This window comes from Nipponia nippon, unplaced genomic scaffold (assembly GCF_047370975.1).
Source record: "Nipponia nippon isolate SJK-2023a ecotype South Korea unplaced genomic scaffold, ASM4737097v1 scaffold_2, whole genome shotgun sequence".
NCBI classification, from domain to species: Eukaryota; Metazoa; Chordata; class Aves; order Pelecaniformes; family Threskiornithidae; genus Nipponia; species Nipponia nippon.
Window position 1 is genome coordinate 120,693,086 of NW_028262336.1, and position 17,042 is coordinate 120,710,127.

The window sequence follows — 17,042 nt, forward strand, 5'->3', positions numbered from 1 at the left end:
TTGTTAGGAAAAAGTATCCCTACCCGCTGCTCCAGCAGGATGAAGAGGCACCCCACAGGGTGTGCTACCAGGATAGGGTGCTGCGGGGCTGCAGTGCGCCTGGCTCCGGTCCTTGTCACAGACTCACCCCGGCCACCATGCAGATAAGTGGAGCTGTGCTGAGCAGGTTGCTCTGAGGGAGGAGCCGACGGGAGGGAAGCACAAGCATTAAACACAGCAGAGTCCTAACTCTGCTACTTTGCCCAGATGGGATTTATGGGGTGGGGAGGGGGAGAAGGGATGCAGATGGAAGAGCCATCTTCGGCCATTTCAAGTGTTAAAAATAAGTGAGATATGTGCCTTAGGGCTCGGCAGATTGAATACAGTGATTATACATGCTCCATGATTCTTCACCTGGGCTTATGCCTGAAAAGATCCTGACCCCTTCTTATGCCACACATTGCAATAGGATTGCCCAGCCAAATGTTGAAAACCTATTTAGTGAACATTTCCTACACCAAATTAAAAATGTTCCCTCTCAGGTCTATTACGTCTGGTTTTCAGGTTGTTTAGAAATTTGCAGCAGATATAAATAAACTTTAAAAAAAAAATATGAAAACCTCAGAACAAAACGAGGAACATTACAACAAGCATGAGAGCTGTGTGAATCCTCTGAACTACTTTGATAAAGATCAGCTACTGCTGCGCAAGACCCCCCCCAACTCTCTAGCTGCAGACCATGCTGGAGGGTCCCTGCCATCCAGGTAAGTGAGGGATGGCCAGGTACATGCTGGAGTGAGGACCACCTGTGGCCAAGCACAGACAGGCACCCAGCAGAGCATCCACGACCTTGGGCTATGTCTCCTGGGGCAATTTCTTCATCAACGAGGCACCCGGGATGCCTGGTTCAGCAAAGGCACTGAGGGCACAGAGATGTGCAGAGCCGGTCTGCATGGGCACAGTGCTCCACTGCCAGCCAACAGCACTTTAACTGAAAACAACCACCATATCTGCAACACCGTACCCACAGGCTACATCCCCAGCTGTTAAAAATCAATGCAGACACATAGATTTTTTTCTTTTTTAAAGGCCAGAGGGACTTTTAGGTCATCTAAACTGTCTTTTTGTATAAAACAAGCTGTAGAATTACATCCAGCTACTGTAATGTGAAGTCTAATTACATGTGCTGGACAACCGTCATGCCACTCACTTCAATGGTGCTACGCCAGCTTACAAAGGATGAAACGCCACTCTGTAAACTGCAACATCTTGATTCTGCTTCCTAGCATTGCTCTGCAGACTCAGTGTAGCAAAGGCTCATCCCTATAGACACAGGGAAGAGGCAACAGCCAGAAGCTATTTAGTGACCTACAGAAGAGCAATCACTGCAGCAGCACATCTGCAGCACATCATCTGCCAGTGAGCTCGTGTACGGATGCAAAAAAGGATACTTTAGACACATACAAGATGCTTTAGACGCATAACTAACCAGAAAATGGAGGTTTGATACGCAATGCAATGCCAGTGGATCCTGAAAGGAAGCAAGCTGATAAATATTTAAATTGCATTTTCTCACCACCCTAAGGCAGCAGGATTTTGTTACCTGTTTTAGGATTGATTACAAAGAAGTTCTGGGGATTTCCACTTGTAATCCGGTAAGTCAGTTTTTCGTTAGTGCTGGAGTCAGGGTCCTGGGCTTGGATCTGAATGACCGATACATCCTTTGGGGAGTTTTCCATGACAGCTGGGTAATAGATAGGTTCAGAGGTGAGAGGGGCGTTGTCATTCACGTCCTCCACTTCAATGTAGACCTCAATGGTAGCGTAGAGTGGGACGACACCATGATCAGTCGCATACACTGTCAACCAGTAGGATTTGGTCGTCTCCCGGTCAAGAATATCTGCTGTGTAGATAACTCCTGCAGAAAAACAGCAAGCAGAGGATCTCAGGAATAGGACCAATGAAACATCACGTCTATTTTGATTTGGCTGTATTGCAGAAAAAAAACCAAACCACAACTATTGCAAAAACAGATATAGGGCCCTTAAACCAGAAACACTTCCTAGCACTATAAGACCTGCTCATTTTTGTGTAGTCCAAACCTTCATTGACTTGAGCACTGACCACAAATGCACAGACCAAATACACCAGTATCACACACACAACCACACCAGCATCAAAATAAGCAAATGCACTTTCCCACCACTTCTGTGACACATACAGCAAGAACATTTTCCTCTCCTAATACAGCATTTTTAAATCTTGGGCGACACAGTAATACAGTGGATCTCAAGCTTAAGAAATACTAAAAAGGACAGTTTGCAGACCATCAAGTCATGTCATTAGTAGATGGAAACTGGTGGAGAAGTTGCAGGGCAAGACAGGAACACAAGAAACCTGAATTTAGTTTCAGATGTGCTTGATGTTACTTAGAACAACATTATTAGTTAATCATTGAGGAAAGAGGTGCTCTAAGATCAGCACTAATAAGGGATGTGTGTGTCTTTTTGGCTTTTTGGTTTTTTTTCAGTATGACACAGGACTGAAAGTTTTTATGACATCCTGAAGTCTTAGAAAAGCTTTAAAGACACTGGAATAGGCAGAGAGGTGTTTCAGGCAGACTTTGAGCACTGCTAAGGAAGGTGCAGGCTCCATGCTCAGCCACTCTGCATAACAGGTGCTGCCAAGAAGGAATCTTCCTTGCCAGTCCCACCAGGAATCCTTCTTAATCAGGTATGTAAAGTTCAGATGTCATTTATCTGCATTATTCCTCAGCCTCAGTCTTACAAATTATGCATCAAATCTCGCTCTTTAGACTATACCAGCAATTAATCCCTTTATGACACTGGATTCAGACAACACCTTTGGTTTAAAAGTTAACCAGTAAGTCTATTCCATTTCTTGAAGAGCAGCCATGAAAATGATGGCCCTGCACTCCTGAGACATCAGCAGAAGGGACAGATTTGATGGCCTGATAGAGCTTCTCGTCTCTAACAATATGAACAGCCCCAGCGCAAACTTCCCCGGACATTTCGCAGCAGAACACATTCTATACTGAAGTTTACTGGCAAACTTACTAAATTGCTTTTATGAGTGGTAGCAGCAAGAGGTGAATGACGTAACTTCTGTCCGAAGGGACTACCACCCCCGGTGTAAGACAGAGAAGCCCACAGAGTGAAAAGGGATGCTGTTTGTCCCCAGGGAGTCAGGCTGTGGTTCCCAACATCCCCCATCCAACTCTGCTCTGGGCAGGAGGCAGCACAGAATCCACCACACAGTTACAGAGATGCCTGATGTACCTGCACTTCTGTTACAAGACACATCCTTTTTTTAATTTTCTAAGTATTTTTTCAAGTTTGGGATTTTTTTATTGTGTTTTTTAATGTTAGTTTGAACTAACAAGTCTTTTCCTACCATTTGATCAACCATATAGAGAGGTAGGGGAAAGGAGCAGTACCAGTTCCAGCCATGTATGGGCTTAGGTCTTTTTCTAGTAACATCAGATCCATGGCCTTCTTGCTCAGGTATATTATTCATCCAGCAAAGGTGAGCAACGCAGCACTGGAGGACAAAGGCAGAGTGTATTCTAAATATTCTTGTCGGCAGCAGCCTGTGCTACATAATGACTTTCTGTAGAAACATGGGTGAAATATGTAGTGAACTGTGATGAAAATGCCTAGAAGTCCAGAAGAGAAATTACATCGCAGGGATGAGAAGAGCCCATAATAAATGACACCCTGTGGAAATAAATAAATAAAATAAAATCTATGTGGGCAAGGATGAGGCAAAAAAGATGAACATTAGTGCTCCTAGAGATGTTGATTTATTCAGAAGACAAGAATTATTTTAGATCTTTAAACACAATTTGAAATAAGTAGCGTTTTCCCCCAGTGAGAGCACAGAAGGTTTTACCAGATTAACCTCTGTTTATGAAGCTGAATTTCACCAATACTGAGCTGATAATAAATCTATCTTCTGACTCATTCCTTCATTTTATGACTCCTGGCAACAGTTACTTTCCATTTCTGTATTTCAGAAGGAAAGGATCATTGAACAAGTGTTAGCAACTGCCAACGGGACTGCTACACTGGTTCTTCTTTTTAGTTTTGATTTATTAAAAGGTCCCAAATATGAATTAATTCCGTTTCCTCAATATGTCTTGTCATTTCACCTGTCACCACCATACAGCAGCTTCATAAATAAGGACTTTGTTCGCTTTCAGGTTTTCCACATGGAAACCCTCCCGTCACTCTGGGAACACCTACTGCACTCTCGAATGTCCTGCACAAAGTGCCTCCTTGCTGTATACCCAAATACAGGTCTAAAGTTAGTACCCACAAGAATACACATGCTGCCTGAATATTTAACCAATCTCTCCACATAGGTATGGGAGACACCTTCCAGAGGGATGTCAAACTTCATCTTCATATGAGGTGTTAACTCTGAAGACTAATGATGATGCTTGATTATCACCACTGCTTCTTTATGGTTATGGCATGAATGCAAAAAGGCTGATAGAGTTGGCATCAGGAGCCACAAAATATTTCCTAGGGCAGTCCATAGGTAGGCTCTCACTCACTTTAGCTGAGTGAAAGTATGGGAAAGGCTGAGAATATTCCTGGATAAGACCACAACAAATTCAGAAAAGACCTCACTTACTTCAAAGCTTATAGATATTAACAGATACTAAAGAAAGACAGAACTTTGTTTTCAGGGCCAGGAGAGCAGAGAGGAGAGGCCTTTGGGAGCAGCTCTAAGGCTTTTCTTGGACAGCTTTTGTGGTGCACACTTCCCAGCTGCCTGATAATTAGAAGAGAAACATGAACAAGGTAATGATGCCTGAGCTAAACAAATCAAGAAGTAAGAAGAAACACATAACAGAGATCTTGAAAATTTCAAAGTGATTAAAACCCAAAAAGTTCCAAGATTCTGCAGACACATTTCTGAACGAGACAGAAAAAACAGATGTTCCCATCCACTGGGATGCTATGCCACGGAGGCACTACTGCATTTCTACATGAGGCCGCTGAAATCCAACCGGGCAGTCTGTAAGCCAGCTCTTCATGTTGTCCTCAGACATATTTTGCAGTATCCCTGAAGGACTGAAGCCAGCACTTCGTCAGGTCTGGGACAGCCTCAGAATAAAGCCAGCCATCAATCCAAAAAGCAGTGCTACCGATATGCTTGGCGTTGCATTCCTCCAAGTACATTTGCCCTATGCGATTTGCCAAGCACCACGTGCATTACGAACATCGTAAGTGAAAAATAACAACAGAGTGCATTAATCTCTGATTAAAATCCTGGGCACATTTATATGTAAATTAAGTGCAGCCCTCAGGCTCGGCAATGTGCCAGCAATGCAAAGGTTGTGTGCTTGTTTCTCTTAAAGCCTTGTTTTCCCTCTTTCCCTGGGAAAATAATGGGATAATGTTTTCTGTATGGCTCCGGCAAATGGCACACACTGAGACACTGCATTATGAAGGGTGAAGGCAAAAAAAAAAAAGGAGTGAGAAGCTAGTGGCTATTAAAGTGGACAAAGAATTGGAAAACTGGATTTCCCTCTCCCACTGATTTGCTGCACATCTTTCAGCAGACCACTTCAAATGAGGTGGTCCACTCAAAAATTATCTGAAAGTTATGTATGTTACTATAGTCATGAGAAACCTGAGAGGCTCTTAAAACAAAAAAAGATTAGAGAAGAGCATTGTTTCTTTCCTCACCTCTTTTTTGCCCCCTGTTTGTTTACCTTACACGTTTGACAGTACTTTGTGTATAGGTCCTGTGATGAATGGACCTGCTACAGCTCTGCAAGAGAGTGTTTACTGGAGCTGTCAGCCCAGGTGTTTACATAGGTGCCCATTGCCATGGATATCTGCTTCACACATATGTTCCTCCTAAAAGTCAGATCATGCTTCATGAATACTCTCAATAGTGCAAACATTGAAAGGAGTTCAATTATGTTTAGGTTTTTCAAGGCAAGATTAAAAGACAACTTGGTGGTCCGCAAGAAGCTGGGCAAGGAAATGTCAGAGGAGAGTAACGAGGCTCTTTAATCTAGCTGAGAAAAGCAAATCAAGGTCTGATGGCTGGGAGTCAATGGCAGAAAAAGGAGAGTGCAAATACTCAACGTGGAGATCTGGCAGGATCAACCGCTTGCCAGGGACAGGCCAGAATCTCGCATCATTTGGCATCTTGGTACTGGGACAAGACAATATAACCTATTCTTCTACCCAAGTCATTGGCCTAGATGCAAAAAATAATGTAGCATGTGATTTTGCTGAGTGACTCAGTAGCCTGTATTATAAAAGTCACCAGTGTAAGCAGTCACACTCCCGGTTTCAGCAAATGATGAACAAGATGCGGGGAGGTTCCTGCATAGACAGAAAGAGGACTCACTCGGAAGTATCTGCTACTCTATCACATAGAAGTACTACAGAAAATCCCTTAATTATCTCTTTTTCAAAATACTGAAATGGTTTTGCAGGGGACATCTTGCTTGATACCATCAGCTCAGTTGTTCAATTGAGAAGAGCCTCAATGACAAGATGTTGCTTGTTCTTCTCATCCCTTTTCAGGAATACAAGCTAATTGCACAAATCTGCATCTCAGACTGGGAAATTAGGAAAGGTCAGATAAGGTGAATGGCCCACTTATTCCCAGAGCCTGACCCAGGAGTGGCCACAGAGGAGGGCAGGAGGAGTGGGAGGCAGCAAAGGCAGAACCTGTCCTCAGCACAAGCTGTGGCACGGGATGGAGGTGATACTATGGCAGCACACTCCCAGATGTTCCCAGCTGCCAGAATGCAGCACGCCTTTCTCACCCAAAGCCAACTCCTCACTACTGCAAATGCAAGGTTTAGTGGTTAAAGTAGATATAAACACATATAATCTTTAAGGTTACTGAAGGACTCAGGGTGATGGATGCACCTTCCTGACTCCAGCCCCTGGGGCACCTGCTAACTCACCCTCAATATGTGCAAGGGCCACATCAGCTTCTGCCATGCAAAGTGCTACAAAAACACGTTTGAGAGCCCTAAGTCTGCCTCTCCCTCCTCCAGCTTCAAAACAAAGGGGCTCAGTGCAAACCAGCTAGAAAGTAGAAGCTGGTTTGTCCCCAGATTAAAACAACAGGAATGAGGCAGTCGGGAATGCCTACTGACAGCAAAGTATTCAGGGCTCTGTTTCATCCCTCAAAGGAAGAAAAGAAAAAAATCACCGATTCCGAAATGCTACTAATTATTCATGATCCTCATCAAAGACTCCACGAGTCTCGTGGCAGTAAACACAACACCTTGCTTGTCACTAAGCCGTCAGCCAAAGGCCCTTGCTTGCATTGCCTTGCTGGGAAAAAATTAATAAATAAACGTAGCTTCAGAAGAAAACAGCTGAATAATGACATTTTTTTCAAAAATTTTTGGTCTAAAATATGGAGGGGGAAGAAAGAGCTTACACACCTCATCTAGCTGCACCAAGATGAAGGCTTTACGTCTGTCTACCTGAGCTCCAGCCAGATCCTGCCCCCACACATCGTTGCACAAGGCAGCCATGGAAAGATTTGTGAGTGTAAACGCAAATGTCAGAGCTAATCCAGATTCCTTGCATTGAGCAAAGACGTGATTTTTGAAGGACACATAGCAGAGAGCTATCGTAGGCAGGAAAAGTTTAAAAATACTGCAAGCCCATTATTCATCAAACCAACGAACATAAAATCAACCAAAATGGCATGATTTGTAGACAGGAATTTCACACCCAATTAAGGAAGAAAATTTATGATTTCAAGAAAGCTAACATTATGCCTAACCCATATATTTTTTCATTTAGGTCCTTCACATAGAATGGCTCTGTGTGTATAAAAGCAGAGTGCATACCTCTTTTAGGAGATATTTATTTCGTTATTTCCATTAAGGGTAAACTGTAAATATAACCCACAAGATTAAACAGTTTTAGCGTAACGAAGACATGAACCTGAGCACCGATGCCAAACCAATTCAGCACTTTGGGGCCACCAAAGCCAGTGGGAATCAGAATAAACCGTATATTATATACACCCCTTTTTTAAGTCTTCTCCAGTCATGAATCACCAGTGCCAGTTCTGAATACGGACAACGTTATCACATCAGCCACAAACTCAACTGGAGCATGAAGGAGACCTATTGCTCACCCCCCCCACCGCTCGCAGCCGGCAGCTTTGAAAATCAGGCTCCTTACTCCAGTGATTAAACGCTATTTCAGCGCCTTTATTTAAGCCCCCCCATTGTGCAAAGTGTGGCCTCCTGTTTTTATTTTATTGCACAAATTTTGTAGTCTTTAATGCATATTAAAACGCAAACCCAGCTCCTATTGAAGCAAATGGAAATATCCCCATTGACTTAAATGGAGATTAGATCATGCCCAGGAACGAGTCCAAAAGCAATATTAACTTTGTGAGGCTACACATACCTAGAACTTCCTAATATTCTTTTGTCTGGTTCAAATATAAAACATGTATAATAAACCATGCTTGTCAAACAACGCAAGACAGGTAACATTCCTGTCTAGGGCTTAACTTTTAATTTTCTCTTTTTTACTGATGTTTTGAATGTACAAATTTACTGTTACCTCAAAATGCAGTTTCTGCAGTGAATATTATGTCCCAGTTCCCAGAGCAGTAAAAGAAAATTAGAAAGCCAATCCTCAGCAATGCTATTTCCACCAACACTGGATTAGCCTGCAAATATACCTTTTACCATGTTATTACACACAATATCATGAATATCACAACCAGCCAGGATTGTGATAAGGACAGTCAACATGTTAATAAATGTAATATATCTGCATGTAATAGATAAGTAGGTAGATAATGTACAGGTTTACAACTCTTACTGGACATGACATGCCACCATGTGTTTCAGGGGCAATTTCAAGTGTGGGGTCTTTCCAAAGGAGGGACCACCGCTGCTGTTGTGCACACAGCATTGGGTGTACAGAGGGGCTGTAAACCGCTTCTGCCCATTGAAGAAAGCACCACCATGCAATGGTTTAGACCAAGCATGGCCAGTTGGTCTGAAATCCAGAACAGGTATATATGGAAACTTCCTCTGACTTCTGAGGTCTTGGGCCAGCCAACAACCCACCTGAAGTCAGGGATACCTGTGTGACTTGGATGCACAGTGCAACTGCAGATCAGGTCTCTCAGGGGTCATTAAATCAGGTACAGCCCCATCAGCATGGCTTGCATGGGCATGACCTTGACACCAGGCTGGGATGGTGTCCTGCCTGAGCACAGAACGTGGCCAGCCCTGCCTCAGGCTGCAAAACACAACCATAACTTCATTTACTACAGGTAGAGGGGAAATTCAACTTTTTAAAAGCAATAATCAAGTTTAAGTCTGGCCAGTGCCCTCTCAAATCAAAATAATAAGAATAAATATATATGTATGCTTACATATTTGTTGATATTCATATATATATTAATATTTATGAATGTATGAATGTTTATATATAATATATCCACATATATATGAATACCAACTAGTATGGAGTGTGTGTGTGTATATACATTCATATTAATGGTGTGATTCAAAGGGTAAATGTTGCATACCAAATTAGCAGTGCCACACACCACAGGGACTGGGTTTTCTCAGGTGTCTGATTGCATCTTCCCAGATGTCCCAAAGCAGACACCAAGGCTGCGGGACTTCTGCCACAACGGCAGACTTCCCAGTAAAGCACCATCTTAATGGTACTGAAACAGAGGCACATCTCAGATGAAGTGCTTGACCTTCCAGGTTACTTATATTTTGAGTTTAGAGATAAGAGTCTTCCTTTTTTACCTCCAGATGACTTAAATTCAATGCTGCTGGTCTCCTTGGCTTGCTTTATTTGGGGCAGGGGGAGAAGGCTTAAAACTTCACATCAAAATGAGCTATCACTTAAATATGACATCTTCAAGGTCACTTGCACATCAATTTCAGAGCAATTTTCCAAACATATCATCAAGACACTGAACCAGAGGCTTAGTCAAATAAATGCTCTATCTTCTTCCATTTATGAATTAAATGAAATAAGATGTGCCAACATTTTCACCTGACTAGGCTTTATTATGGTTTCTGTATCTTCCATCACATCCTTCTACTTATATAAAGAAATATCCATATTCATTTTGCTTTAATATTTTTTGCTTTGGTGAAAAAAAATTTAGAATAATCTTTCATGGATAAACAAAAAATACACAATGGACAACTCTGGAAAAACCAAATTGCTTTCAAAAGCACAAATACTATAAAGAAACCCTTTCATTTATGAATAATCTCTGTTAAAGCTTAACACACTCCATCACGGCCGAACAAGGTAATAAAACCCTGCAGTAAAACGAGGCTGAGAGGAGCCATGAAGCCCCAGCGATGACCAAACCGCTGCCACGTACTGTTTCCTACTCACTACAAGCGCTTGAGAGCAACAGGACAAACCATGACACTGCTCTGACAAATGGGATGTGCTGTGAGCCCGCGTGGCTTGAGCCGTATTGTTCAACTTTTATGAACGTGGGCTGCTGTTGGCATCCATTTAACCCAGGTGGATCCACCTTCCTTTCAGTCTCAGAGGCACAGCAAAATACAATGCCTATTTATGGGATGAACTTTGTGTTATTCGCTGGACATGTGCAGGCTCAACTTTTCAGCCAAAGGGGAAAAAAAAAACAAATGAAAAGTGCAATTTTGTGACTGTGGCAGGTGGTGTGCAAAATTCAGATACCTCAAGCTTTTATAAAGGCTTGCAGGAAGACCTACTGCGGGAACACATGCTTAACTCAGAAGAACAAGCAGTTGATGGTATAAATTCATTCTACTGACTACACTTCTTTTTAATAGTTTTTTTAATGCATTTGTGGCTACTGGGTTTCCAGACACACATGAATTACAAACTGTGAATTCTCTTCAATATTATAACCCCTCTGTATGCATTTATCCCTCTGTATCTGTTTGTCCCTACAACAAACGATGAGTTCTGCCTTGTTTTCTGAGCACCACTGGGATTACAAAACTCTTGCATTCCTTGTGCACACTCTGCAGCCTTCCCAACCAAACCGAACATGGGGCTGGTACCAGCAGAAATCCTCATGTTGCTAGCACCAATGATGACAGCTGTTAAACCTCGATAATAACCTGTTTGTACGGAGGCATTTGTTCTCAAAGCATCTAGCTAACGCTCAGAGTAACCCAGATTTTCTGTATATTCTCTTCAGTAGATTAATAAATAGATCAAAGTCCGACCCATGTGTCCTCTGCCAGGCAAACCGGGAAGCTATTTTAAAGAGAAGGGTTTGCTCCTGGTTATCTTAGAAATGAGATCAGAAGGAGAGCAAATCTGAGGCAGTAAGAAGAGATGGAGGAAAAAGGCAAAGGATGCTCAAAAGGATCTTGATAGAAGTCCTGGCAAGGGACTTCTGTGCAGGGTTCTCTTCCTTTACACGAAGCTCTGTCTTTTGTACTGCCTACAGTATGAGAGATTGTTTTGGGAACCCTTCTGCAAAACCTGTGCCAATCTGCTTCAGCTGTCAAACTGCTCTGGGGAGTGAGTGATCCCTCATACCAAGGAAGGCAATGCTGACCTTACCTGGGCTTGAGTACAAGATAAACGCGCACTGGCTCTTCTGATGGATGTCAGCACAGAGGAGTGCTGGCCTGGGATGGCTGGCCAGAGCAGACAAGGGACTATTGGGAATATTCCACCTGGTAAATGCCTTTCACCTTTTAGTTATACATATTATACTGGAAATAGAGTATTATTATATATTATACTGGAAATAAACTCATCTTTTTTTGGCCCCCTTTGTTGCTGTTTCCTTCAGCCCACAGCAAATGGGCAACCCTATGAAAAGAGTAACAACATTAACCCTGAAATCTGCCTTTATCTTTCTCTCTATCCAAACATATAACCAGAGGGGCAGTCAAAAAGGAGAGAAACAGTATCTCTGAAAGGGCTTTAATAGCCATGCTGCACTTCAACATGAACACTGCAGGGAAGAGGGGAGTATGATGCACAGAGCAAGTGCTGGAGCACCATTTAACCCCCCTGCACAGCACAGCTGCATTACCTCTGCTTGGAGGTACCATGCATGACTCTGGAGTCTACTTTACAAAGCATGTTAAAAAACTGGAGAAGATGTTAAAAAAAAGTGCTTCACAAACAGCATGAGGAATTGTCATGATTTAACCCCAGGTGGCAACTAAGCCCCACCCAGCCGCTCGCTCACTCCCTCCCGGTGGGATGGGGGACAGAACTGGAAGGGTAGAAGTGCGAAAACTCATGGGTTGAGATAAAGGCAGTTTAATAAGTAAAGCAAAAGCTGCGCACACAAGCAAAGCAAAACAAGGAATTCATTCACTACTTCCCATTGGCAGGCAGGTGTTCAGCCATCCCCAGGAAAGCAGGGCTCCATCATGCGCAACAGTTATTTGGGAAGACAAACACCATCACTCCAAATGTTGCCCCCCTTCCTTCTTCTTCCTCCAGCTCTATATTCTGAGCATGATGTCATAGGATATGGAACATCCCTTTGGTCAGTTGGGGTCAGCTGTCCCAGCTGTGTCCCCTCCCAGCTCCTTGGGCACCCCCAATCTACTCGCTGGTGGGGTGGGGTGAGAAGCAGAAAAGGCCTTGGCTCTGTGTAAGCACTGCTCAGCAATAATGAAAACATCGCTCTATTACCAACACTGCTTTCAGCACAAATCCAAAACATAGCCCATGCTAGGTACTATGAAGAAAATTAACTCTATCCCAACCAAAACCAGCACAGGAACAATGACTTACAGTAAGAGAGTTTAACATTTTGATCTGTTAATCTTATTAAAAAGAAGATGGAGAGGCAACTTGATTAGGAAATCCCTGTAAATGTTCATGGGGAAATATTATTGGGAAGTAAAGGGCTCTTTAATCGAACAAAATAAGGTGGGGCAACACCTAATGATTGGAAACTGAAGCCAGGAAAAATAAAATTAGCAATCAGCTTGATACCGTTCCTTATTATTTATTTTTCTAAAGATGGTGATTAATTCCCAGAATAATTTCTTCCTATCTCTAGATATCTGCAAATGAGTGCTACAAGCTGTTGGGGGGAGAAACATTTCATGGCAAATGTATGCTATGCTTTAGTCAGAGAAAAATCGCTCAGTATAAACAGGTACAAAAGTGATATATAATAGCGATATAAAAGGGATGAAACCAAATAATCTGGTCTCTTCTGGCCTTAAGCACTATGGATCTGTGAGCACTGTCCAGCTGTTTTCTCCAAGGAGCTTGGAGAGAGCAGGTTCACTGGATGGTGCTGGGCTGCTGCAGCGCTCCCAACCTGCCCAGCTCCACTCCCATGGTCACTCTTTTGTTGTTCCAACAGCCTCTGCATTGCCATCCCCACAGAGGGGAGAAAATACACCGAATGAAAAAACAGCTCCTGATATCTTCTCACTCTCACATATGAGGGCATGCAAAAAACAGAACAGCCTGTTCTAGAGATGTGCGCAAGGCATTAGAAGCAGCCCATCTGCTGGCTGTGACCATCAGTGAGCCTGGAGCAATGTCCACCGCTTCCATCCAGGCTGAGCACTGGGAGGGATGTGCCGTGGGGGTGGCAGGCAGTGAACAACCTGGTCCCCTTCTGTGCCTGAAGTGAAATTCTCAGATTACAAGGGGCTCTCAGGTAGCCAACCTTGTGGCTTTGTAAGAATTATCGATTGACCTTTTGTTTCTTCGAGTGAATCTTCCAGTGGGTAAGGGCTCTCTAGGCAGTATACACTTCGTTAATACTGTCCATGATGTCGTAGCAGAACACTGCCATTTTGCAAGGCAATACACTTTGTGTTTCACTGTGAAAAGCAGACTGGATGTGCTGAAACCTGAAGTTTTATCTAGACCCATTCGCAGGACTCTCCCCAGGTCTAGAAAATTTAAGTTTTTCCTCTGTATCACACTGGCTTTGCGTACAGGGACCAGGGTATGCAACAGTCAGCATGTCAAAAAAGAGTTGACTTGTTTTGAATCAGGACTACTGCTTTAAACTGCCCAAAAGCAAAGCATCTTATTTTTCTCTTAAATACACTTTTAGGTGTATTCTCTTCTCTCTTCTCTAGAGAGGCTAAAGAGACCCTCCCTTTCATCTTTCATGTCCAGAGGGTGAAAAACCACTTCAAGCTGCTGCTTCTGCTCTGGGCAGAAGTTTTGATGATTGCAGCAGAAAAAAACACAAGAGGGTTACCTGGAGGACAAAATTTAGTTCAGATCACCTGTCAACATTGAAAGATCAGGAGCATCTCTTGCTGTTCGTTTCAGGAAGGACGGAAGTTCAGTTTCCCTTGTTGAACAGACACAAGAGTGGCTCTGGTCACGCTCCTGAGCGCAAGAATGGGTCTTACACCCTGGACTTTCACTAATGGGGAATTACCTTCCACAAAGCAGTCCCCATGAGACACCCTTTGCATAGATGCTGAACCTCTGCTGGGAAACCACACTGGCATCGTGTTTTCACCTGTACTGTCATTTCGATATTACCCCAAGGAGGGCCACAACCATCTGCGGATGGCTGGCAACTGATGGCTGAGAAGCTGATATCTACCAATTCATACCACAAACCACACAGCAAACTCCTGATGCCCTTATCTGAGGCAAGCTAGAAGGCCACTGATGAACTGGGTCTGGCTCTTCCATTAGCTGAGACCTGAACTTGCAGACCTGCAGAATTAGCAAAAAGGGCAGGACAGGACAGTCCAGTCCTTATATTGAATTTAACTGTAGCCCTATTGAAGTAACTGTGGAGTTTAGTCTTTCTTTTGAAGCCCAAATGGGCAGGCTGAGGAGCTGCCTACTTAGAAATCATCAGCTTCTAAGTCACTTTTTGAACAACTTGACTGGCCAAAAAATCCTGTAATGTAATTCAAATGTAATTCAAATACTCTCACCTCCCTAAAAGCTTGTTGGTTTTTTTTAATGGTCTTATTTTGTGTGGAAGACAGTAGGCTGCTCCCACAACATTCTTTGAACCTCCTTTTCTCATTTCCCAACATCTACCCCAACCGCATACATCTTTCACCAAAAACAGTCATCAGTGTTCAAAGATCTCTCACAACTAGAGCTGACTCTCTTCTAGTATGGCAAAATTATCCACAGAAATTGCCAAGAGCAATCCCAGATGCTTCTAGGCCTCTTTCTAATAGGAAGATCTTAGAGACTGTCGTGGTTGGATGGGGGAGAGATTCGGAAGGGTAAAAGTAAGAAAACTCTTGGGTTGAGATAAGAACAGTTTAATAATTGAAATAAAATAAATAAATAAATAATAAATAAATAAATAAATAAATAAATAAATAAAATATAATAATGGTAATAAAACTTCTAGTGAAAAGGAAAACAACAGCAAAAAAAGAGGAACAAAGCCCAGGAAAAACAAGCGATGCATCCACTGACCGATGCCCAGCCCATCCCCGAGCGGCGGTCACTGCCCCCTGGCCAACTCCCCCCAGTTTATGTACTGGGCATGACGTCATATGGTATGGAACAGCCCTTTGGCCAGTCTGGGCCAGCTGTCCTGGCTGTGCCCCCTCCCAGCTTCTTCTGCACCGGGCAGAGCATGGGAAGCTGAAAACTCCTTGACCAGTGTAAGCACTACTGAGCAACAACTAAACCATCAGTGTGTTATCAATATCTTTCTCATACTAAATCCAAAACACATCACTGTACCAGCTACTAGGAAGAAAATTAACTCTATCCAGCTGAAACCAGGACAGAAACAGCTACAAGCTTTGTATGGGAGGCACCCCACCTACAGCCTATCTGTGATTCCAAAAAATGAAATAACCAGAATTTATTTCCATACTGGCTTTTTTCCAAAACCCCTTGAGCAACCTCGTGGTAACTGTGCAGGAAAAAACTGCACATGATCATTATGATAGTAAGAACTTTAATCTTCTACCTTGCATACAGGAAATGAAGCTGGGGTTGTAACAGCGAACCTAGCACAGACCCTGCACAAGCAGACCCTAATTACACTTCTGTTTCACTCTCCATACTCTCTGTGATAATAAATCCAAGGGCCAAAGAGTATATGGGAATATGCTGGAGTATATTGGTGGAAAGTGCCATTCTTTTAATCTTGGGGAAGTGTTAGTCTGACATTTATCTTCAAAAATCTTTCACAGGTAGGATACTCTTCTTCAGACAAGAAAACAGAGGGAAGCGGGAAGCTGAGATACACAAGGGACTGTGGCAAATCAGAGCAGTACGATAAAAGCCGTAATGCAGACAACCCTACCGTGATCACTGGGAACAGTGCCAGTGACTTGGTGGGTGCTTCCTTTTGGCTCTGAACAGAGTGAATCAAATAAATGTGCTCTGGCTGCTGCTCTCCGAAGCATAGCCTTTCATGTAAGACATAAAACTCAGGCCCTTATCCCACCAGAGTCCTCCAAAGTCATGATACTTTCTGCCAGCTTTCCCTGCCCATTTTTCCGGGAGATGCTGTGGCTCTAGCTGAGATGCCGGGAAGCAAAGTGGGCAGCCTGGCACGCAGGGGTGCCGAGACATCAGCATCCACCCAGATGCTCCCTTGCTTATTCAGGGCAAGACTCAGATGCACTCAGTAGGAGCAAGTATCGCATTCCCCAGCTGGTGTACACGTACAAGCACATAAACTGCAGCAGTTCAATTTTAGAGTGTTTTATGATGAGGCGGACTAAGATCCCTAAAGAGGCGGGGAAAGTCAACGTCTTGATAAAGTAAATAATGAAATGTTGCAGTACCCATATACGCTGTGTGATCCCTTGAGGGAAACCACAAGCATGAGCCCTAATGAAATAAGACACAGAAAATAAGGGCTTTTCTGTGGACACAACCCTTATGTGCTCATTATGCACCGCAGCGACTTCTATCACTTTATCACACTTATTCATCTTGGTGAAATGCTGTATATATGTACAGACAGATATGATATGTATAAAACCCCATGCACATACACTTGCACATATATTCTAAATGAAAGGAGGCAAAAGGAAAAGTGATTTATTTTCATTTCTGTAAATGGCCAGACCATAAATGCAT

General features: G+C 43.1%; 1 protein-coding gene across 6 annotated transcripts in view; it reads right to left on the reverse strand.

Moving 5' to 3' along the window:
* The window catches only part of FAT3 (FAT atypical cadherin 3), a 323,469-nt gene that overhangs the window by 223,070 nt on the left and 83,357 nt on the right, over positions 1-17,042 (reverse strand). For all 6 annotated transcript variants that reach the window (XM_009470374.2, XM_087758042.1, XM_087758041.1 and 3 more), the window contains exon 2: positions 1,583-1,897. In XM_009470374.2, the coding sequence (XP_009468649.1) occupies positions 1,583-1,897 (315 nt within the window). The remainder of the gene's footprint in view (positions 1-1,582; positions 1,898-17,042) is intronic.